Source organism: Ambystoma mexicanum, chromosome 2p (assembly GCF_040938575.1).
Source record: "Ambystoma mexicanum isolate Mex_15411 chromosome 2p, UKY_AmexF1_1, whole genome shotgun sequence".
NCBI classification, from domain to species: Eukaryota; Metazoa; Chordata; class Amphibia; order Caudata; family Ambystomatidae; genus Ambystoma; species Ambystoma mexicanum.
In genome coordinates this window covers 1,064,226,743-1,064,250,089 of record NC_090923.1, presented here as the reverse complement: position 1 = coordinate 1,064,250,089, position 23,347 = coordinate 1,064,226,743, and the positions used below count along the sequence as shown (strand labels likewise).

Sequence of the window (23,347 nt, the reverse complement as noted above, 5' to 3'; positions counted from 1 at the left end):
CTTCATCAGTCTTCTTCGACTCCCCCTGCACGCTCAAAGCTGTTGAGACAAACATTTAACACTCTGCATCATAGCCATCAAGTAATCATGCATTTCATGTCTCAATACAGTAGATACATTCTCTGCGTCAGTGTGAGCTTGAGTGGGAGGAGCAAGGGGTGTGTGCATTCGGTGTCCAGTCACCAGCTCATGTGCAGTCAGGTGATGGTCTGAGCCAGGCTGATTGCGTAATGCAAATGGGGCTAAAGAAAGGCAATGGAGCCAACCTTATTTCAGTGTGATTTTTAGCTTGGCAATTCACTCTTTTAGGAGAACTTTGAGGCATGTACAAATGCTGTTTGCTTTGCGTGGTAAGCGGACAATAATTTATGCTAAATACCCAACAGGATAGTGATATGCTCAAATACTCCATTAACAAAATGCGTTGCAATGTCAGATCGAAGCACTCTGCACACTTCTCACCTTGGATGACCTCATATATGAACAACTTCATAGCACATGTGGCATCCAGATGTGTGCATGGGCCTGCTTCAATCCATCGGGAAAAATGACATACAACTACTAGCATATATCTATAACCATTGCACATTTGGATCATATCTGCATAGTCAATATGCTGGTTCTGGAATGGTCAAGTAAGACACGGTATTGCTCCTCTCACTTTTCAGAAGGAATGGCCTGCCATACATTTCTGGCAAGTCAGGCAATTCACAAGGAAATCTGTGACATGTTCTGCCAAGTTTGGAACAAACCAATCCTCCAAGATCATTACTGCAAGACACGCTCTTCTGGTGTGCTCTTCCCAGTAATTCTGGAATTTGTGCCATGGGTAGTGTATTAAAACCATCTTTCATCACCATATTGCATGCACATTTGTATTTGTTTGGTGCATTCGCAAATTCAGATATTCCGGGAAAATATTTTGCTTTTTTTGGTTCAAGATCAGCGGCCTATTTCCAGCGAGAAATCAAATCTGCACCTCTGGTGTGTGCTGCGCACTTCAGCATGGTGATGGCCAAGGGGAGTTGAAGTGCATCTATGAGCCTGTCCAATACCGGTGTATGCTGCACTGGTGTGCAGTCTGCGCATAAGAAGCTTCACACATGACAGTCCTGCTTATACTGTTGATGTCATGTAGAAGGCATCGGAATACACCTTTACTACCTAGTCTTCATGTACTTCAAGTGCTAAGATCAGCACTAGCAATTCTGCTGCTTGTGTCGAGAAATGCTATGGCAATCTTGCACTTACCACTGTCTCAAAGTTACCCATCAGTTTTGCTGTTATCACTGCTGTCCCACTGTGCCCCTCGTCCATACTCTGGTCTGTTGATGAGGACCTATCAATGAAGGGAATTGTCCCCCCTCGTAAGGCATTTTCCTTGACATGTGGTATTTCATCATAATACTCTGTATACTTTGCACAATCATAAACTGTGTCTCCTTCATTTACTGTTTCGGATATGAATCTGGCTTAGTTCACTACTCTACAGCTAAACATTTTAATCAATGGTCTTGATATAATGACTTCATAGACAGATGCTCTTTGTGTGGCCAGTGTTTTTTTGTGTTTTTCAAGGATCGCAAAAAGGGCATCCTCAATATATGATATAACTGAGCATCCCATGGTAATGCTGGCAGATTTCTCAGTGACGAAGGCTGTTGCCGCCATGCTTGTTTACATGGGTAATGACCTCTCATGACTGGATCTACGATCCCACTGTAAAATGCTAATGGCTTGTGTCCCATGGTAGTTTTTTGTGCAAGGACAGTTGTCATCACTACCCCATTTGAATGGGAAAATAAAAATAATTCTGCATTGTAATCAGGGATCCGGTTGCTGTGCTGATTGCCAGCTTCAGTTCATGAAAGGCATCTATCATCTCGTCTGTTCACGCTATATCAATGTTTTCCTTTTGTGCCTCTTTGAGTCCGTTCAAGAGTGGTCTGACAAAGGTGTTGTAGTCAAAGACCCATGCTCTGCAGTAATTTCAAAGGACTAGACATTTCTGGAATCCTTTCACTGTCTCTGGTCTGAAGGTTTTCATTATTGCGTCTGCTCTTTCAGGTGTAACTTTCCTTCCTTTCCTTCCTGATATTAGCTGGCCTATGTATAATACTTCTTCCTGGCAATATTGCATTTTCTTTTTGTCAACGTTGTACCCACTTTCAGCCAATACTGTCATCCACTTTACCAAGTCTTTCCTCCACTCTACTTCTATTTTTCTGCACACAAAATGGCATCTGCATATTGTATTACTCTGCTATCAAGTTGCATGTTTCCCAAATCCATCTGTAGCACCTGAGGGTTATCTCGCAATACCCCTGGTGCAAACGAGTATGTTTCAACTTGATCCCTCCATATAATGGGATAGAAAGGAAAACATTCTTTAAATCAATCACTGTAAAATGATTAGCTTCGAATGGAATGTTACACAATATTGTGGCTGAGTTGGGAACTCTGCTTGAACAATATTGTTCAAGGGGCGTAGGTCTCTTCACTCGGTACACAGCTGTGTTACATGGGGATTCTGAAGGCACTAATATTCCTTGATGCATTAAAGCAGCAACAGTGTCATAAATTGTATAATTATTTGTTGTGGGTATACCAATCTACCCAGTTATTCAGCTAATTGCAATCTTTTTATTAACACGCCATCGGAATTGAAACTGATTGTAAATCGGGGATAGTTTCTTCTTGTGATTGAACTGGGTTTGGTTCCCTGTCTTATGCTGTTCTTTTTGTTCTTTAATGTTTTATTTGTGCTGTATTGTCTTGTTGTGCACTGAGGCCTATGGGCGTGTTGTGCATTATACGAAATAGATAACAATAACAAATACCTTCACCAGCTTCTTTTGACATGGGGCATTGTCTCACTCGACGTAAAACAGCTCCTTGCTTTAATTTAATTTTGACTGCCCCTACTCCTTTTAATAGATCAACATCGTATGGACTGCTGGTCCAGAAAGTGCTTGGTACGTGTGCCAAATCTTCCTGGAGAAAAGTCTACCTTTTTCACTAGTGACGTTCTCTGAGATATCTCCCTATTTTCAATTTTTAACTGAACTTATGTTAAATATCACTTTGTCATCTGAGTCATCATCTGTAAACAAATGTTCATCTGTCATGTCAGTCAGTCGATCCCCTTCATCAAGAGCTATCACTGTCCCCCAGTTTATCCCTTTCTCATTAATTCCATGCTCTATCTTCATTGGAGCCTGCTGTGTTTGTAACGGTACCTGTTGTGTTTGGGGTGACATCCCCTGTTGCATCTGTTGTATTTGTGGTGCTTATGCTTGATACTGTGTGTGATCTGTGGTATAATATTTACATGGCTCAGCACTATATGGTGGGGGTTACCCACCACCTCCTCCTCCCCCTCTCCTAAATCAGATTTGGTAATTATTTTGCATCCCTCCCCTGCTTCTGCATACACATGAACTGTGCCCCATCTTTCTGCATGTCTAACACTGCTGTGTCTGTCCCCTAAATCTAGCAGCCCCCAATTAAACCCTCCTCCTTGCAGGGCCTGGAACCCAAACACTGTACCCATGGGTGTGAACTCTCGTGGGAAATTATACTCTCCCCTTCCTGAAAAATTAACATTAGCTGCTGGCTGTGTCTTTTGTGCGTTAAAGCAGTCCCCTCTGCTTGTCAAAAGTGACCCTTCAACTGAGAATTTCATCAGTTTCTTCTGAACTAATCTTGCTTCCTCAATCTTCCTGTCCTCTGTTTTCTTTCTGACTATCTCTTGCTTTAGCTGGCAATGGCAGACAATAGTCAATTGAATATCCGCCCATGGCTTCGCTTCAATGCCCACAATCTTTTTCATTTGTCTTTGTACTTCGTCTGCAAGCCCCTGGCATAAAATGTGATAAAAGATTGTTATATTTGTGTCCCACTTTTCTCTCATTTCTAACGACCACTATTCCTGAATTTCCAGAATATACATCATCAGATTGTCACCCATTCTCATTTTACGAGTCATAATAGTGCTCATGTCTGACGGGTCTGGGTACTGAACCCTAAGTGCTCACCATACATTAGATCTACAATTATTAAAGGGTGCTCTGTCATGATCAGCATTTTTTGCCATCACCCCAGGATAGCCTGCTGCGATAAACCTGAAGGTGTCCCCCTAGCTAGTCCTCAGGGATCTGCCATCCAGGTGGCTAGGACACGACCATCGCAGTTGGTTCCAGTTCCTGGGGGGTGGACCAGTGAGGGAGGATCACCTGGATGGGGGGTCCTCGGGGAGTGGGAGTGGGACACGAACGGGTGAGACGTGGTATCCCCTTCTTTCAACACCTTTTCCCCATCCTACCATGTAGGATATTCAAAACCACTGCCCCCTCCCCCTTTTCTGACACGAACACTTTTGCATGACACACCAAAGAATGGACTCATACTGGAGCCATTTACCTGACATATCCCAATGCAAGGGTCAGGCAATGTCAGACAATTGATCAGAATCACACACACCTGACTCCACTGATGCCCCTTTCCCTTCCCCACAGGGATAAAAGGAGGGGCAAGAGAGCACATTATGAGCAAGGCAGACCGCATGATGAGACAGCTATACAGACCCGGCAGTCCAAGAGGAGGAGAAAGGTGGCAAATATTGATAGACTGACAAGGAGAGATACAGCCTTGCGCCTTTTTGACAAAACCCTGTGAACCCTCCGCTGAGAGAAACGTAAGACTGAGGACAATAGCCCAAGTGTGCTGCAGCAGATGTCAACGGTAAATGGAGCATATCGATGCCAATACACTGGAGCAAGGGAGACTCCTGCTTCCGTGGTACAGGCCTGGACTCCAGTAAAGAGGAAATCTAAGCAGTGCATCACAGCCAGTGAGTTGAAGGGAGCGCTGATAAGAACCAGGCTCTGGTGAAAGAACGTTGCAAAGTGTCAAAGTGAGAAAGTTCAAAGAACTGTAAAATTGTAAAGGGGAGACCAGCTGCAGGAGGGTACTAGCACCACGTGGATGCTTCTCTCAGAAACTCTGGTTGATCCCCATCTGAGTAAAACTACAGAAATCAGAAGGCCGTAGGAGAGCTGCCAAGATAGGTCAAAGTGGTCATACAGGAGGTCAAGCAAAATCCCCATACAGTCAGAAGCCTTCGACCTACGAACTTTAAAGAAAACAAGGGAAGTGAATCCCATAAATATTGAAAGTGAAGGTGAAATTGGCAAGTGTGAACCGGGAAGATGGTTGCTGACGAGAAGGGGGCAAAGTCTAAAGTCCCAAGAAACAGTGTGTTGACAAAAGTGAACCAGAGTGAGAGATGACCACTGGAACTGCTTAAAAAGACATTATAATTAGCAAATGCTGGAGAAGCCAGAGTGAACCCGGTGGAGGGAGGCTAACAGTCGAGAGGGGTCCGAGCTCGAACGAGGGAGATGCAGGGGTGAAGCCATCACCCAAATTCCATTAAGAGAAGGAACTATTATTTGATTTGTGGAATACAATTTATGAAGGGTCAGCGCCCGGAAGAGGAGCACCCAGGGCTGAATCCATCACGCGAGAAATACGTAGACCAGAACTTTGCGTTTGTTTGTTGTTTTTCTTAAAAATCCTATCAGGCCCGCGAACCAGGAAACCACAACCCCAAAGGCCTTGATATTGATAGGATCTGTTTTAGGATCCAAGACCGGAAGAGGGAGATCCGACGGGTGAAAACCGATCACCCAAGACAACAAGGAACAAGGGTCAGCACCCAGAAGAGGTGGACCTATGGGTGGAAAATCTTCACCCTAAGTAAAACCAGGAGACGAACTTTCATTTTGTTGAAGGAACTTTTGTTTTGTTATTGAAAATGTCAGGCCCTCGAAGGCAAGAGACTTCCAAGAGAAATGAGACTCGGCCATCAACAGACCTGATAGCTACATGTGGAACTGTCGACTTCTGCTGGGAAAGCTTGAGTGTGTGCAAGATCCCTCCTTACCCCGTGCTCAAAATGTGGGGAAGGAAGACCCAGGCTAACACATTCTGACATGTTATTTGTGAACACTTCTTTCTTTTCTTGGGAACTATCCCACCCCCTTTTGTATTAGTTGTAAGGTTTGGCAATAGGTTTCTTAGCATAGGCTCTTTTATTTTTTGACACAACGCCACTAGGACTGCCTTATTTACATTTGATGGTCAATGCTTGCTCCCATCTTAGATTTAGGTTTAGTTTAGGCATTGTTCAATAAACACCCTTCAATTGTTATCACTTGTGTCTGTCTTTACTGTTGCCACCATGAGTTCCTTACACTGCCTGCAAAAATGTCATCTGATGCTCTGCTGATATGTCAGCAAGTAAGCTTTTTATGTCACATGTTCCTAAAGTCATCCCAGCTGTCATCCTCTCTAATTCATGAATCCATTTACTCACTTCTGATGTCAGCGTTGACAGTTTGCAAACAAAATTATTTTTGTCCATTTTGTGGCCACGGAATATATTGCGGCGGTCCCTACCCTTTCTCTAATAAGGAGAACTATGTAAACCCAGCGACTTGTCTGAGCATAGCCACACCCTTTGTCTTTGTCACCATGTCTGTCATACTAATTTTCTTCCACCCTAGTACATTTCTCAACCTATTTACATACAGCATCTTCTCTTCCAAACTAGTTGATCATGCCTTCGGGTGACTGAAGTATTGAACAGGCTCTGGCCTCCTCACTGGTCCTTCCAAGTCTAACCACACTATCTCTTTCCCTAGTCCCATTCTTGTAGAAGGGACCTGTATGGTTTCCTATTCTCTGCATTCCTCTGTTTCTTCATCTTCAAATATACTATTGTCTCTTTCATCCCCTTGATCATCTTCTCTGTCTTCAAAGTCTAGCCTACCGAGGGGGCTGGTCCCATATGTTCCACTCATCACTTCCTCCAGTATGTTCCTCCCTCCATCTTGTGGAGACCCTTTTCTACTCCCCATCATGCTGTTGGAGCCATCGCTTCTGTTCCTGAACAAATTACCTACTCGTCTTTGTATGCCCTCTTCTTCTCCTTCATCTGAAAAAATTGCATCTACTTCGTTGCAGCATCTTTCTAAGCTCTTTTCTCTCTCTTTCTGCTCTTGCCCATCTTTATCTCGGAGTGCACATCCCCTGATAATATAATTGACTTCTTTTCCCCATCTTTCTCTGCCTTTCTATCTCTCGTCCCGCTTTATCCCTTTCTTTCTCCTTTTGTCTTTCTTTCTCCCTTCCTTCATATTTCCCTTTCTCTTTCCTCTTGTCTCTTCTCCCTTTCTCTGTTTACCTCTGGCTTCTTCTCTCTTTCTCGTTGGTCTTCATCCCTTCTTTCTTTCTCTCTCCTCTTTTTTCCACTCTCTTTCTTCCCGTTCCCCTTTCTCTTCTTCATTTTTCCTGCCTTCCTTTAACTTCCCTGTCTCTTTCTTTAAAATTGGCCATGCTTATTCCATTCAACTTAAACATTATGTGTCCTCTTACCCATTCATTCAGCACAATTGCCATTTTGTCCTTATTGCCCTGCCTTCCCCTCTCTCTCTGAAGCTCCTCCTTGGCTTCTGTTAATGTTGCCTGTAAATCGCAGGCCTTGTGATATTCTGCATGTGTGGACACTGGTCTTTGCTTGTCTATTTGTTTACCACTTATAATGTCTTCACTAGTGTATGCAGGTGTGCATATATGGGATTACTGTATCCTGATGCTGCTTTTAATGCCCATTTGGATATAACCCCTGCTCTTCTATGAGTGGATTGCTGCTCTGGGGAGGAGGAAAGGGATCTGTGAGTGCTCTGACCCCTTCTCTATGCTGGTGCTGTGGCTCGTCTACCTCTTCTCCATACATTTTCCACATTTCCAAAATGGCTAGTCGATTCTGCAACTGTTTCCCCTTATATGCAGCATGTAAATAGGTGCACTTGTGTTACAGTACTGAATTGGAGTGATTGCCTTCTTGCTGCCAGGGTACAAACATTTTGCCCTCAGTGTCCTGCACCCATTTGATGTGGTACTTAACTATGTTGTCCTTATAACAAGGTAATGCTTTGCCCAAATGAATAATGGGAATGTCTCCCATCATAATACGTCATAGTTTTACTTAGCAATACTTACCAGATCTGTTATTTCAATTCTAATTCATCCTGGTTTACCTCCTTTTACACCCTTCCCAACAATGCTCCTTTTATGCGTCTCTCTGTGAGACCACACCTCTTGCGTTATCCAGTACTCCAAAAGAATACCGGAAACACCACTCTGAGCAACCAAACTTTGCTGTTCCCTCCAGATCTTCCAAGTGACACTGCAACCGGCAGTCACCCCGACCAGACCCACTATAATGCTCCCTCACCGGACCACACTCCTCGGTCTACACCACAACTACACATCCTCCAAATATACACCAATATGCATAAACAGTTAACTTTTCACAAAACCTGAACTGCCTTACAACATGAGGCTGGCTCCAGAAACCACTACACAAGTTAACACACTACAGCCGTCTTCCCAACTCCTGGTGAGGTTATCCTTCTCTTCATTATTACCCCCTAACAAGGTTTACCACGTGATCTTTCCTGGCCTTTCCCAGAAAATATCTCTTATCTCATCTGTTTGTTTAATCACAATTCCACCAATATACAAAACATTGCTTCCCCTTATTTTGCCAGGCTTATTGTCAATAGTTACATACATTGATCCATTGAGGGGCTTCAGTATCGAGTGTCCCCTGGCAGCCAGCTGCCCTTCCACCCTACGGGGTGTTCTGCAGGGACCAGAAAGGAATGTTCTCCAAGATGGCTCCTGTTGATCTTTCTCTGTTGTGCATAGTACTCTGCTCTCCACAGGCCACCTTTGTAGTGTCCAGACCATACATGGCGGGGAGCCCTTGACATTCTGAGGGCACTAACAAACCATCACCTCTGCTACCATCTGTAATGATGGCCTGGGAAACCCCAGAATTACACAGCGGATCAGAAGTCAGAAATGCCGTACAAAAAAATGGATGTAGACAAAGTAGAAGGCAATTCCCAGCTTTATTAACATCCAAATAAAGCAGGGACAGCATACACACAAAGAAGTTGCAGCTCTCAGAGCTTCCATACAAAACAACTTTTTAAAGGTGAACAATCGTCATAACTGACGTCATACTACAATCTTGGTTGCCAAAACCTGTGGGGTGAAAGGACTGGTTAGTAAGGATAACTATATATATGTTCAATAGGGGTTAACTTTCTGATTGCATAACACTTGTCTGATGGCTCCTCCTGAGACCACCTCTAAATTGATAACAGTAAGAAAACATCATCTCTACGATAAACTATTGGTCGGCATAATACGTAAGTGATGGCCTAACATTGTGGGTTTTGATTGGTTGGCTTTCTACTGACCAACCTTGGCCAATTGACAGGTCATCAAGACATGAGCCATACAGGAGTAGGGGGAGAGAGGTCCACAGACTGCTTTCCTTTCAATTAAAAAATATACCATCCCTTATGCATAGGCCATGAGCCGGGGTATTTCCTCTGTAGTTGGCCTTTTGTGGCGTCTTGTATCTGGTAATATGCATGAGGAGTGAGGCAGGTGTCCTATCTGTATCTTTTGCTAATGAATAGACAGTGTTCTACAATTATGGGTCACATGTGGTGAGAACACATTTGGAATTATTTCACCCTGCATTTGTTAGGATTTTAGCTAATATTAGTATGAATGTTATGGTTTTCTTTACCACTGGGTACTCTCTTGATCCATTCTTCATGAAGTCTTTGGGCTTATAATTATCCTGCACCTGTCTTACAAAGGCTGGTTGTTCTTCTAATTGATCTAAGAATATATGGCTTGTGTCTTGGGAATTGTTATCTCATGTTCTCCTTAATGTCTTAGTAACCTTGGCTTGGTCTGTACAGCTTCTATCTGAGCTCTGCATGGATCAGTATTTCTGTAAATTTAGCATTCTGAGTTTTTGTGAAGCCTTGAAGCCTTTTGTTTACTCAGAAGCATACTGCGGCTTCCATTTTGGAAAAGATGGCTGCCTTTTACTGTTGCTTTATTGAGCTATATACGTGTGTCATTCATGTTACATTCAGCTTATATATTGCTTATGTAAGTATTCTTCATGTCTTTATGGATGCCATGGTAGTATTCTTCATATGTAAACGCAAATTTGACCTAGTGTTACTTTCACCACGTTGTGCGCATATTTGCTTTGTGTCTAGTGCATGCACATGTAATGTCACAATGTTATTTACCTGTGCCATCTTAAGCTTAAACTGTGATTATCTCTTGTTGTACCTGCTTAGGATATGATGAGTACGGTTGTCTTAGTGAGTAATATTTCTCACCTGGGCAGTATTGTGCCAGGGGATAGGCTGCAGCTATGCAGAACATATTCATCTGTCCCTCAACATGAGCAATGTCCCACCTCAATGGATCCACATGGTATCAAGCTATCAGAAACATGTCTCCTTTTACTTTCTACATCACTCCTCTCTATGTCTTTTTGATCCTCCAGCTTCTTTCCCATCCTTGTTTCGTCTGCCCACTCCTTTCCCTGTGTAGACTAAGGTCTGAATATCCCTGGCGGGGGTATAGTACCCCAACTACAGGACAAGCCATGCTCTCTGAAACCACCACAGTGGTGATTTGGCACTGTATAGAAGCCTTTTAACATAACATCAGATGTTGAACCTCAATTGGTTCCCCCGCTTTAGGTCTTCTTCACCTTCTGGGCACATTAAGATGATGTCAAACACAGCTGTAAATGTCAAACTCATAAACTCTGTAGTGGTTTTCTGTTCACCCTTTTCTTTCGACCTACTCCTGCAAGTGTATGAGGCTGCTCAAAGGTGGACCTCAGCACTGCATCAATCCTACACATATGAATGGTGGGCAGCAATAATGCAAGGAGAATGGGGTGATGGCTGAGAGTAAAAAGACCCAGAATTGCTTATAGTCAGTTAGGTTACTCATGAGGTCACAGTGTGATGCCAAACCTTTCAAGATAAGTCGCATATTATGCTGTATTCTGGAAAGTGTGGCATAAGCGTCTAGTTTGGAGTGTGTTCCGCTTTCACCACTGTAAACACAAAGGACTTCCTAAAGAATGTTAAAAGCGCATAGACAGGTTCCAAATTAACAATGTGAGCTATGAGATGAAGCTCCACCTGCTGGAGTTTTTTCCCTCCAGGAAGCAAGAAGGGATTTAGAGATCAAACATAAGTATGTGCCAGGCCATTGCAAGGCTGCAGACTAAACTGACACAGAAATAAATACATTTCTGAAACAGACCTTCTTTTGCTATGCCCGAGCCATCTGGAAGACCATCAGGCCCACTTCAATTTGCCCGCAGTTCAGGAAGGAACTCAAGACCCTGTTGTTCACAGAATAACTATGGGTCACTTAGGACCTACTAATTCTAGGTATATACAGCCCTGTAGTAAGGGGTATCCAGGCTACTGTAACCTGTAAACTCCCCTTCCACTGTTCTCTGTTAACCCCATGACACATTTACAGTGCTCCATTGCGTCCTAGACTTGATTGAGTTGCGCTATGTAAATTCAAATACAAAAGGAAGGTATACAAATGGTCTTATTAGAATTTGGCAAACAAGGCCCTCTTCAGTATATAGCAACAGAGAGCCTACATCACAAACCATTGCAACTGAAAACATGGAGGTTCTACCGCTGACTCAGGAAATGATGTCATCCTGTGTAGATACTTCCTGGATTTCATACAGACTAGTCCATCAACGACTAACACTGCTATAAATGGTACATTAACCCAAGGTACTCACTTGTCGGAGAGCCCTCCAAACACGATGGCTCCCGCCAGCACTCCTGCCATGAAGATGGACTGGGCCAGCTGCCTCATGGTCCGCTGGTCACACACCAGATCCCACTGCAGAAAACACAGTTGAGGTCAGTCATAAGGAGCTCAGGAAAGAATAGTAGCACACTCCACACATATAATATCGATTCTATGTTAACATATCCAATGAATAATACCCAGGCCAAAAACAGAGGTAGACATTAAAAGTGGTTAATGCAATAATAGTTAAGAATATAAAAATGAATAATGTAAAAACAACAAAATCAATGCTAATACTTCCATTTTAAAAATGTATTTTGGTTGACACGGCTACGTTACTGAAGCGCCCCAACGCTGTGCCTTAAACAACTCATTGTCAAACAATGTAGTGTCGCTATGAAAACATGCGAAACGCCTTGTGCCCCTGACTATCCAACCATTAACTCCACATTAACGACAAGACCTTTTCACGGTTTTCTTAGTTTTTTTCAATTTTCACTGAGGTCCCTTCTTTTAAACTGCTCATGTCGTTTGTCTCAGGCTGTTGCCTGCCTAGGATTTAGGTTCCTTCCACTTTTCCAAATGTGATTTTAGATCCTTTGAAGTGGGTCAGTATGGATTCTTTGAAGAGAAGTGCAATTGGCAATTGGCACTTAATACCCCTTAGCCTAATCCACAACCCTGCGGCATCGGAAGACTCCTGCCACTGCTTTGCATCATCTTCTCTGCCTAGTTCATTTCCATGTTCCCTTCTGATCTCCATTTGATCAGGGGTCGCGATCAAAACAGAAATCCTAATCCTTGTCCCGAGCAGTGACATCCACCTTCCAGACCTGTATCCACCCCTCCTCCATCCACAGGAGTGTGTCAGTGTTGTCCATTAGACCTGGGAAGCTATCAACCTATCTTCAACCTGATCTTCCCTTACAAACTGCTGAAGAATTATGCAATATTTCTGCGGCGGAATCCAGATAGGCCCACATTAGACCAAAGATCATAGGCTGTTGGTAATCTGTGAAGATCACTGTCATGTTCCTCTCCCTAATTTACCAGGCTTCCACCATCACCCCCCGGATCCGATCACCAGATTCATAAACTGGCAATTTGAATTTGCAGCATAAAAGGTAATTGGGCCTCATTACGAGCTTGGCCATAAATCAGTGGTAAATCGGCCAAGTTCCTGCCAAACATTTTTACTGTGACTGCTACTCGCACTTATGGCATTACCACTGGTTTACGTGTGGTGCTGTGGTGGTGTACATCCCCCATTTTGAGGTCCACAGGACTCCATGGGGATTTTTGATGGATTTACCACAAGTGCAATTATAGGCCTTTAAGTGGAGCATCAGAGCTACTGCCTAAAGTATCTTTGTAAAGTACCCATGTCAAGGGGCAGCGACAATGACCACAAACACCACAGTGAGTGTCTAGTGGTCACCAGCTTGATAGGACCACTTACTCATCCCCGGCAGCAAAGCAACTTGAGTAGTCTAAGTGGTTTCTTTTCCAGGGAAGAGAAGCCCTGATTTCACCTTATAATAGGCCTCAGATCACTGGTAGCAGCCTATGTCTGCTGATGCTTCTCCTGGCACAACCCTGTCGCACAAGGAAGTGCTCAGCGCCATGTCCATTGGGTACTGGGGAGCAATATCCATTCCCCTTGCTGTGCCCTTTACCCCAGTGTGCCCCTGTCTACCTGAGCTGGCATCTATGCAGTTATGCTGCAGAAGCTTAGAGCATCACATACTCCATCTTCAGAGAAGTGCTATCCCACTTGTGCATCTCATCAGATGCCCAGGTACATCTCCCCTATCTCTGCCCAGCCACTTCTGTCCACCCACTGCTACTGCTCCTCCAAGACCTGGTACGACAGCTAGACTAGGGTATGTGTTGGTATCTTTTCTGTGTTTTCCTGCCAATAGCAATCCCCACCCCCATTGACACTGATGAGTAACTCTTGAAACCATAACCAAGATACAACCCTCCAAATAAGGAACCGACAGAGTACGCAGGTAAACTAGAAATGTGAGCATCCAATTCCCCCCCTAATCCAAAGGCAGCTGGAACTCTGTAGTACTCTGCTTTGCAATATACTAGTCATCTGTATGTCAGGAGATTGGAATCTTGGTGTGTGAGCCTGGAATGTGAAGTGTTGGGCTTCTGGGGTGTTCCACAGAGTGACAGTTAGTCTTGGAGCTGGCTTGATGCTGGATGCCAGTGGTTTCACGCATAGGTACTTACTTACCTCTACCTGGCACAATAAAGGCACTTTATATACGTAGTTGTCCAGGCGTAGTACTTCGGTACTGGGAAAGACCCTACTACACACTCTTTGGCTGTAAGATTGAGGAAAATCACCAAATGCCTCTTTCTAGCACTTTTCAACAAACATTAGGTTCCTGATTTATAAATCAGTAACTTAATTAAATACATATCTGTGAGGATGCGAGTCATCCAAAAGACAAAGGAAGTAACACAACATGGGCCATGATGAAGGAAAGTCCACTTTCTCTTCAAAAGCCTGACTGTAGTAACAAATATTGGCCATGTGCTTTTCTGTAACCTCACTATTCTAGTCAGACCTCTTCACCAGTTAGTTATGGGTTTCAGACTTAGTTTACTGTATGTTTGTTCTACTGTCTAAGTTATTGGTAGTCTAAAGCTATCTTTGACTGGGCATTCATCTTTATTGACATTTTAACATTGTGTTTTACTGTATCTGGTGCCACCCAACGTTCCACATCTACATAGCCTGGGCCTTGATAGGAAGCGAATGGCTACCACGGATGAGTCTAGGAAAAAAGCAAACCCTCTTTTAACTCTGGAGTCATGGCATGCAGATGCTGGACCAAAGACAGCTCTAGAGTGCTGTTCACTCTATTCTGGCACCAGGATTTGAAATAACGCCTGACAGCCTGTTTCTTTATGATTTCTCTTTGTATTAAACATTGTGCTCAGCCCGTTTGAATTACTTGGTATATCTAAGTCTTGCACTGCCAGTAGGAACCTGTAGTCTTTGATAGCCTGTCTTGCATAAAACTTTAAATATAGGCCTTCATTACAACTGTGGCAGTCCGGAAACAATGTGCCAGTAATTCCGATTACCGGCACTCATTCCGGACCGCCACAGTACAAAAGGCAATGCCAGTAACTTTGGTGCCGGTAACAGTGTACACTGTGCTACCGTTGCCGGTAGCACAGGTAACTGAAACTGCAGGAGTCACGTGAAGCAGTGGCAGAAACTCCAGCACCACGGAAAAAGGCAGCATTATAACTATAGATTTCCCCGTAAACACTGGCACTAAAATGCTGGTGCCATTGAGAAAACCGTACTGGAAATACCGGCACTGCAGAGCAAGCGGTAACCAGGCCAGGTGTGCAGGAACTGGCGACAGGTGCACCCAATTGACCCAGCTGCACACAATGAGCACAGGGACTGCTTAAAAAGACCACACACACCCTCAAATACAACCATGCTGCCACTCTTAGCAGCAGTCATGGACATGGAGGTGCTGCATGCAGGAGTGCAGCTCTATGAGCAGGAGGTGCAACAGTGGCAACAGGCTGACAGGCAGTGGAGGAGGAGGATGCAGAGTAACAATGGCCAGAAGGTTGTGCCCCAGAGGTGAGCACCTAAACCCCACACAAGGGCCACACCCTGGTTGCTGACTGACAGGCAGATCCACACAGGGAGACCATCATTGCAGTGGTGGAACTTATCCAGGATGACATCCAGAGCGTCACTGGCATCCGGACTGCCATACCCCGCCCTGTTGAAGGTGGTGTCTGTGCTGCATTTTCTTGCCAAAGGCACATTCCACTACACAGTAAGAGAGCTGCATGGCATCTCCTAGCCAGCATTCTCAAAAGTGTTTGTGCAGGTCCTGGATCCCTTCATGTGTCCCAGCACATCGCCCTACCAATGACACAGGCCCAGGTGAACGCCACCAAGTTCCGCTTCCATACCCTTGCGGGCATGCCTAATGTATTGGGAGCCCTGGACTGCACACACATAGAGCTAGTGGCTGGCCACGCCACAGAAGTGGTGTATCGGAACAGAAAGCTGTACCACTCCTGATTGTGCAGGTTGTCCGTGATGCAGACCTGACGATCACACACTGCTGTGCACGCTTCCTGGGATCAACACATGACTTGAGGGTCCTGCGCAACAGCACGCTGCCTGTGTACATGGTGCATTACAATGGACAGCGGACTTAGCTATTGGGTGAGTGAAAGGATCAACACACACACACCGCATTGCATGCGTACTTTGGCATGGTGGGATTTTCACTGTCACCAGTGCATGGCCCACATGCACCATGCAAATGCAGGCACACATTCTGCACGCACCACATGAGTCTACGAAGGACACATCAGCACAATCTGGGCATGAATGGACAGGCACATATAATGGACCACAGTTACCAGAATGCATCATTCCAATGTCACATAGCACTGCATATCCTCACTATGCCCCACCCCCACCACTAATCCATCCCTGGGAGTCTGATCCTACACATGCCCTGACCAGCATTACGCACAGACCCAGATGCATGTGTCACACATCCACATCCCAACATGCATGCACAGCCCTGTCACCTCAATAATGTGGCCCTCCCTGTATCCCTTTACATGCAGGTGACTGTGGCTACCCCTTACTACCATGGTTGATGCCCCCTGTGAGACATCCTAAGAGCCACCAGGAGACAGCGTACAATCGTGCACACATCAGGACAAGGGTGACAGATATTCGGACTGTTGAAGGCACAGTTTTGTTGCCTTCACCGCTCTGGTGGGGCACTGATGTACAGGCCTGTGAAAGTGGGCAAGATAGCCCTGGCCTGCGCCATGTTGCACAATATGTGCATCTGAAAGAACATTCCCCTGCCCCCGGACATGGACCTTCCTCCAATGGACGATGATGATGATGACAGTGACGAGGATGCAGCTGCGGACATGCAAATACACCATCACTTGGATGACAGGGATGGGCCTGCAGCCCACCAGGAACTCATGCAGAACTACTTCTGAGCACACAGCACCTGCACACGACCCAGGGCCCACACTGCATGTGAGGCAGGACAAAAAGAAAACACTCCAATACACAAATTGAATGACCAGACTTGAATGAATATGCAGAACCATGTGTACTATTGCATTAACAGACAAAAAGAAACATGTGGCCCACTCCCCAACTGTAACCCCACCACTGGCTCCCCAACTGGCCCTCATACCTCCCCGTCACCAACTGCCCCCCCACCTCCGCAACTGGCCCACCCACCTAACCCCCGCAACTAACCCTCCCTGACTAACCCTTCAAAACACACCCTCCCAGAAACACTCCCTAGGTAGCATCAGTGTCACTTGATTTCTGTCACTGGCTCACTTCCGTGGCTTCTTGACACTGGACCTGCCTCTCGCTCTCGGTTGAGAGCTGGCAGGCGTGGTGATGGTTGACGGTGGGTCTGACCCTGGCAAGTCCCTGTGTTTCCAGTCGCCCCCAGCAAGATGGTGGTGGACATGGGTGGATGAATAGGTGATTTGGTCGTTGCAGGGGCTTGTGTTATTGTCACTGTACAAGTGCAGGGTAGAATATCGTACATGTTGATGGGAGCCACGGGGGCAGGTGTAAGAGGTGAAAGGGGGTAAAGGGAGTACAGTGCAAGGGATGGGGTGGTCCAGAATCGGGCTAGTCCAGGGAAGGGTGGCTGTGTGCTGGTGCTCGTAAGGGATGCTGGGGTGGGCTTGCACCAGTGTGACTCATGGGGGCCCAGGCCCCAGACAGCCCTGTGTATGAGCCAGGGGGCCTTGGATGTGATGCTTGCGCTGACAGGAAGCCGGTGGAGCGAATCCAGGGCTGGAGGGGAGCAGCCCCAGGGATTGAGGCCTATGTTGATTCATGCAGTACTATGCTGCCTCTGTTTGTGAGGGCGAATGGAGGTAAGGGGTAGATTGAGGGAGAGGCTGTTGCCTAACGGAAAACTGTGCTCTGGTAACATTGGGCTTCTGGAAGTGGGTGGGGTAAGGGGAGTGCACCTGAGGTGGTGGTGCTGTAAACTGGACCTCTTGTCATGGTCAGTGATGTACGAAGGTGAGGTTTGGGATGAGTCAAAGGTGATACCAAGGTCTGGAGCCTCTCAGGAGTGTGTTGGCAGTGGGCCCATTGAGGGTGGGCATGGAGTGGGTGGGTAACAGGGAGCAGGCATCACAATGAGGGACTTATTTGACTCGCTGGCATTCAGGCAGGGATTGTCAGCAGAGCATGTACCATGATTAGCAGTCAGGCACTCATGTATGAGAGCAGATGGAGAGGAAGTAAAGGATACCAGATTGGTTTTGAGCGGTGTGGCATCAGCATGACAGAGGGAGTGGGGTCAATGGTGGTGGTGGAGTGGGCCAGAGGTGCAAGGTAGCTGTTGGAAGCCATGACGATGGAATGGTGCCCTGAGGGATGCCACAGGTGGGTAGTGAGGTGAAGGTGAGGGAAGGGCACTATTGTACTTGGTAGCCGGGCAACTATGTCAGTGCCAGGTACGTCAGGGCACTTTGGATGCATGCATGCATGTGAGTGTGTCACGGGGGCAGATTGCTTGCGGTGCATGCATGCTACCTTGGAGTGTGTGTGCCTCGTGTATGTGTTGCTTCTCATGTTGTCAATGTCTGCACATGGCCAGGCGTGTGTTTGGATGTTTGGGGGGGTCAATGTTTGTGGATATCTTGGCCGACGGGCATGGTTTGTTGGGCATTGTATGGGTTGGATGAGGTCTGGTGTCATGCAATTGGGCAAGTCTTTGTGTGCTGTGTGCTGCATTTACATGCCCGCTGTTATTGTTTTATTGTGGCACATTGTACTCACTGCCCTCTCCATGTGTCCCTGCGCCAGCCTCCGCTGCTCCCACTCCCTCGATCCCTTCAAGGTGCAGCACACTGCTGCATTTCTCTTACCATGGCATTAGTGTTATTGGTGAGGCGGTCCCACCACCAGTGGCCAGGGAGTTCTTAAGGTGCACCAACAGCAGGTTGCAGACCCTCAGGCGGAGATTATCGCTCCGCTTATGACAATCACATACAGTGTGGGGTACTGGCCCCATGGCTGAAACCTTCTGCGCCAGCTCCTCCCAGATGGCATTGTTCCTGAGATGGGTACTGCGCCGGTGGTCCATGGCAAACAGCTCTGCAGCTTTCTTGACAATGCAGTCTGTTAGCATGGTCAGTTCCTGCGCTGTAAAGCATGACTTCCACTGCACTCTTTCTGGGATCCCAGATGCCTTGCCTGCTGGTGCAATGCCGGTGTCTACGTGTTCGGATGGCTACAGGAAATGGGTAATTTTAAGTGGATTGTGTTTTCCAAAATGACCACCGGTGAATTTCCAGTTCCGGCGATGGCAGTGTTTCCGTCAAGCCGGTCGCACCATTTGCGTCATGCTGAAATGTACTCTCCGGCCATTTGTAATGTGCCGGTGATTCCATGGTTACGGTTGCTGGGAAACAGTGCAACCGGATCCATGTTATCACCGGCAAAATACCGCTAACTTGTAATGAGGGCCATAGTCTCAGTATTCTGTGCTGTTATCTGCCTTTTAGGTCAATTGAAGTGAGCTTTGTTCACTGCCAGAGAAAGCTCATGCAGAGACATACAACAGGGTTGCTCTGTTGTCTGTTGGCTACTTGGTCATGCTTAAAAAGTAAATCTTCCCACAGCTTTTTTACACTAGCATCCATTTTGAAAGGGCCATAGCCGTAGTTTAAGCGACTGAAAGATTTTCGGAATGCTGATTTAAAGGGCTTCATTTGTTATGTTGCTGCTTCTTACACTGATGTGTTTTCTCCTTTTGTGTTGCATTACTGTGTGTTTTTTACAAAATTTCCCGACATACTCTCACCGCTATACTTACAACCCCCAGCCTGCCATCACACTGTCTGCTTCTCCCAGCATGTTGTATTATATTCATGCAACCCCTGAAATCCAGTCTCAGGCAGTGAAAAGATAATTGCTCGCTCTGACCTGGAATGTAAGATTGGGTCGAGGGAACTGCTTTAAACCACAGCAGGACTACAGCAATCCTGGTATACAATGCTCTTGTCCTCTTTAATTTTCACTACTTTCCCTCTACTGGCTACTATACTGCTCCATGCATCCCCCCACTGTAACACTTCTCCTCTCACTACTACACTCCTCCCTCCAACTACCAGTCACTTCACATTCACTTCTTACTGTACTTGCTCCCACTCACACAACACACAAACACACACACTCAAATTGCAGAACCCCTTCCACTCCTAAGCCCATACCTCTCCTGCACCAACCAAGTCCTCCACATGCCGCGGCTCCTTCCCTCCTGCTGGTCTCTTGGTCGACCCCCACCTCCACCTCGGACCTCACCCTGTAAACCCAGTCTTCCTGCTTCCTGTCCTCTGCTTAAGTATACTCCGCCACTTGCGGGATTGGCCACTGTTCCCAAACTAATCTATGCTCCTCTTTACTCCCGGGGGCATTTATGTGCAGGGGAAAGTTTCAAATCGAGGCTAATCCTCACCCCCTTAATCTGTATGTTCTCGCACCCTGTTGAGCATGCTAGTGTAAAGACTTTAGCGGCCCAGTCTATGCTCTGGGCTTCTTCCACGGGTGGCGTCTGGTGGGTTTGAGGAACAATGTTTCCCTTCCACTTTCAGGTCACTGGGTGGGTTAGTAGTGTGGTTATCCCAAGTGCGAGCCCCCAGGCACTTGTCGCACTACTCGCTAGGTGGGCCTCAGTTCTGGGGCAACACTTGCCTACAGCTGCCCTCTCGTTCTTGCCAATGGGTGTACGGCGACAGCATTCTATGCAGGGACTGCGTGCAACTGTCATGGGTGTCTGTCTCTCGCTTGCTGGTGCATGGACGCATTCAGTTCATTGTGGGGCTGTGTCAGCTGTTAGCGGAGGTCTGTGAAAAACGCAAGAAAAAAAATCGAAGTAGAAAAGACCACGTTTATTTGCCCGAATTTCAAAAATGTCTTCTGGCTTTTTGCATTTTTGAAATAAAATAATGCGGGTGAGACCCCACAAACCACCGCACTCCACTACCCCCTACCCTAAGTTATACCCTTACTCCACCTATATTTCTTAATAAAAATGTATGAAAATGTCGAAAGAATTCAGCCAAAAAAAGTCTTCATTTCTACCTCAAAATTTTAAGATTCATTTTTTTTCCTTCGGATACCGCTGTCAGCTGCTTTGATCTCCTTTTCTATCTGTGGTGCTGTCACTGATTGCCTCACTCTGGGCCCCTGTTGTGGTTGGCCCTACCTACCTTGGGGTTTTCCTGGCATGTGTACTCCGAGGTCAACACCAGAAGCTTCCCTGGCCCAGTGAGATCTGGCAAAGCCTTACAGCCTTACCACAGCATGGCATCATGCAAAGCAATTATCACAATAATCAGGGTGAGAGATCACACAAATATTCATCTGTGCACTCCTACACAGAAACATCAGAGATTTTTTCTTCTAAATTTTATCAAGGTCAACAGAATTTTTGACCCAGAATTTTTTAATATACAAATATTTTATACAAATGAGAAAACAACACCCAGGGCCACCTGGCTATTTACAGTTTTGTGTACAATACCGGTAAGTACAACCCAGTCAATTAGAATGGATTTTGATGGACAAACAGCATTCATATGCCCAGTTAAACCTGATCCATTGGTCTCTTTGTGTTAAATAAACCTGTTTATAACCTGCTTTGTGAATCTTGTTGCGGCTGTTGATCCCTTGGCCATGACACTGGAGAAATGACAAGGTGTACCTGGTTTAACCTACTATCCGCACCTCTTCCTTTCAACCTCAAGATTCATGTTGTCCCTAATCAAGGCCTCATGCTACACTTTAATGCTTTGCAGCCACAGAGAGTATTATGTGCTAGTCATGAAACATATAATTATTTATAAAGATCTCACCCTCAATCTCCATACGATCCAGAGTAGTTGGGCCGGTGCAGTAAGCAATTACTGACCTGTAAGGTTTATAGTGATCACGTCGAAAAAATAGCATCGACAAACAAAAGCATTGCATACAAATCATTGAATGCAAAAGCATCCACAACGTACATTTTACATGTAAAAGTGCACTTCCATCGAAACCAATCCATCGACAATATACATGGACTGGTTTCAATGGAAATACACTTTTACATGTAAAAAGTATCATTTTCATGCTTTTTTTGCAACTTTACAACGTTACATGGCGCTGTCCAGTGCTGAAATTTCAGTACTAGCCAGCTCCTTGTACCATTTCAAAGTGTTTCTGTATATTGGGGAGGGGGGTTCTCCCCTCCAAAACCCTGCACCCCCCACACCCACCCCCAACCCTAGCCCTAGCCGCAACCCAAACCCTAATGTAACCCATAATTAAACCCTAGCCCCAACCCTAACCCTAACCCTAATGTAACCCTAAGCTAACCCTAGCCCCAACCCTAAGCCTAATGTAACCCTAAGATAATCCTAGCCCCAACCCTAACCCCCAACCCTAACCCTAATGTAACCCTTAAGCTAACCCTAGCCCCAACTCTAACCCTTATGTAACCCTTAATCTAACCCTAGCCCCAACCCCAACCCTAATGTAACCCTAAACTAATCCTAGCCCCAATCCTAACCCCCAACCCTAACCCTAATGTAACCCTTAAGCTAACCCTAGCCCCAACCCTAACCCTAATGTAACCCTTAATCTAACCCTAGCTCCAACCCCAACCCTAGCTCTAATATAACCCTAAACAAACCCTAGCCCCAACCCTAACCCTAATCTAACCCCTAATCATAACTTTACATTTTGATGGATCCATCGATGTTTTGCTGTTTGATGCATTGTCATTTGATGGAATGACTGGCTATACCACCTGTAATCTTCATACTCTGCCTTCCCCAAAGTGGGTTTATAATTCTCTCTCCTTTCTTGTTAACCCCCGCCCTGAGTAAAATAAGGCACACTTACCAACAGCCCCCGCCCCCCTTCTATTTCTATATGAGCTGGAAGAGTGTTTTTAATCCAAAGGGGTGAAAATCAGGCGTAACCACTAGGTCGAAGAAGGGCAGGGCTAGGAGTAATGAAGATAACTGATGAGTAATCGGACAATGACCCCCCACTTCCCTATTCTACGTCCCAGTTTTTTATGAAATTATGTAATGGTTGGTCATATTTCCTAACCCCATTGCACATTGTAGAGAATGTGATTTTTTAATTGGGATAGAGAAAGTTTCTAAACGAAATACCTTTTCTATAAACGGAGCGATGTGTATTGTAATGAACAGGTCATAAAATAAGTTAGCAGTTTTGAGGGCTTGTTTGTAGTTGGGCAGGATTAGAGCCATAAGACGTTTGAGTGATTTTAAAAATAAATATATTTTGAAATAATAAAAGGAGAGCCTACAACTTATTTTTCTTTTGTATGTGTGTTCAGAGGTCCCGTTGTGGTGGCTGGTGGGTTTGAGATGTCGCCATATGTTTGTGGAAGTTGATGTCGCCTTACCTTGGTTGATCATCCCTGGATTCTGCAATGGTATTCTTCAGCCATCTTCTGATTGGCAAAGTTAACACCATTCACACTTGACCTCCATCCAA

General features: G+C 45.6%; 1 protein-coding gene across 1 annotated transcript in view; it reads right to left on the bottom strand.

The window, feature by feature from the left end:
* Positions 1-23,347, bottom strand: part of LOC138567113 (solute carrier family 22 member 6-A-like) — a 303,311-nt gene that overhangs the window by 255,949 nt on the left and 24,015 nt on the right. Inside the window, exon 2 of the mRNA XM_069644996.1 lies at positions 11,741-11,844. Coding sequence (XP_069501097.1) covers positions 11,741-11,844 — 104 coding nt within the window. The remainder of the gene's footprint in view (positions 1-11,740; positions 11,845-23,347) is intronic.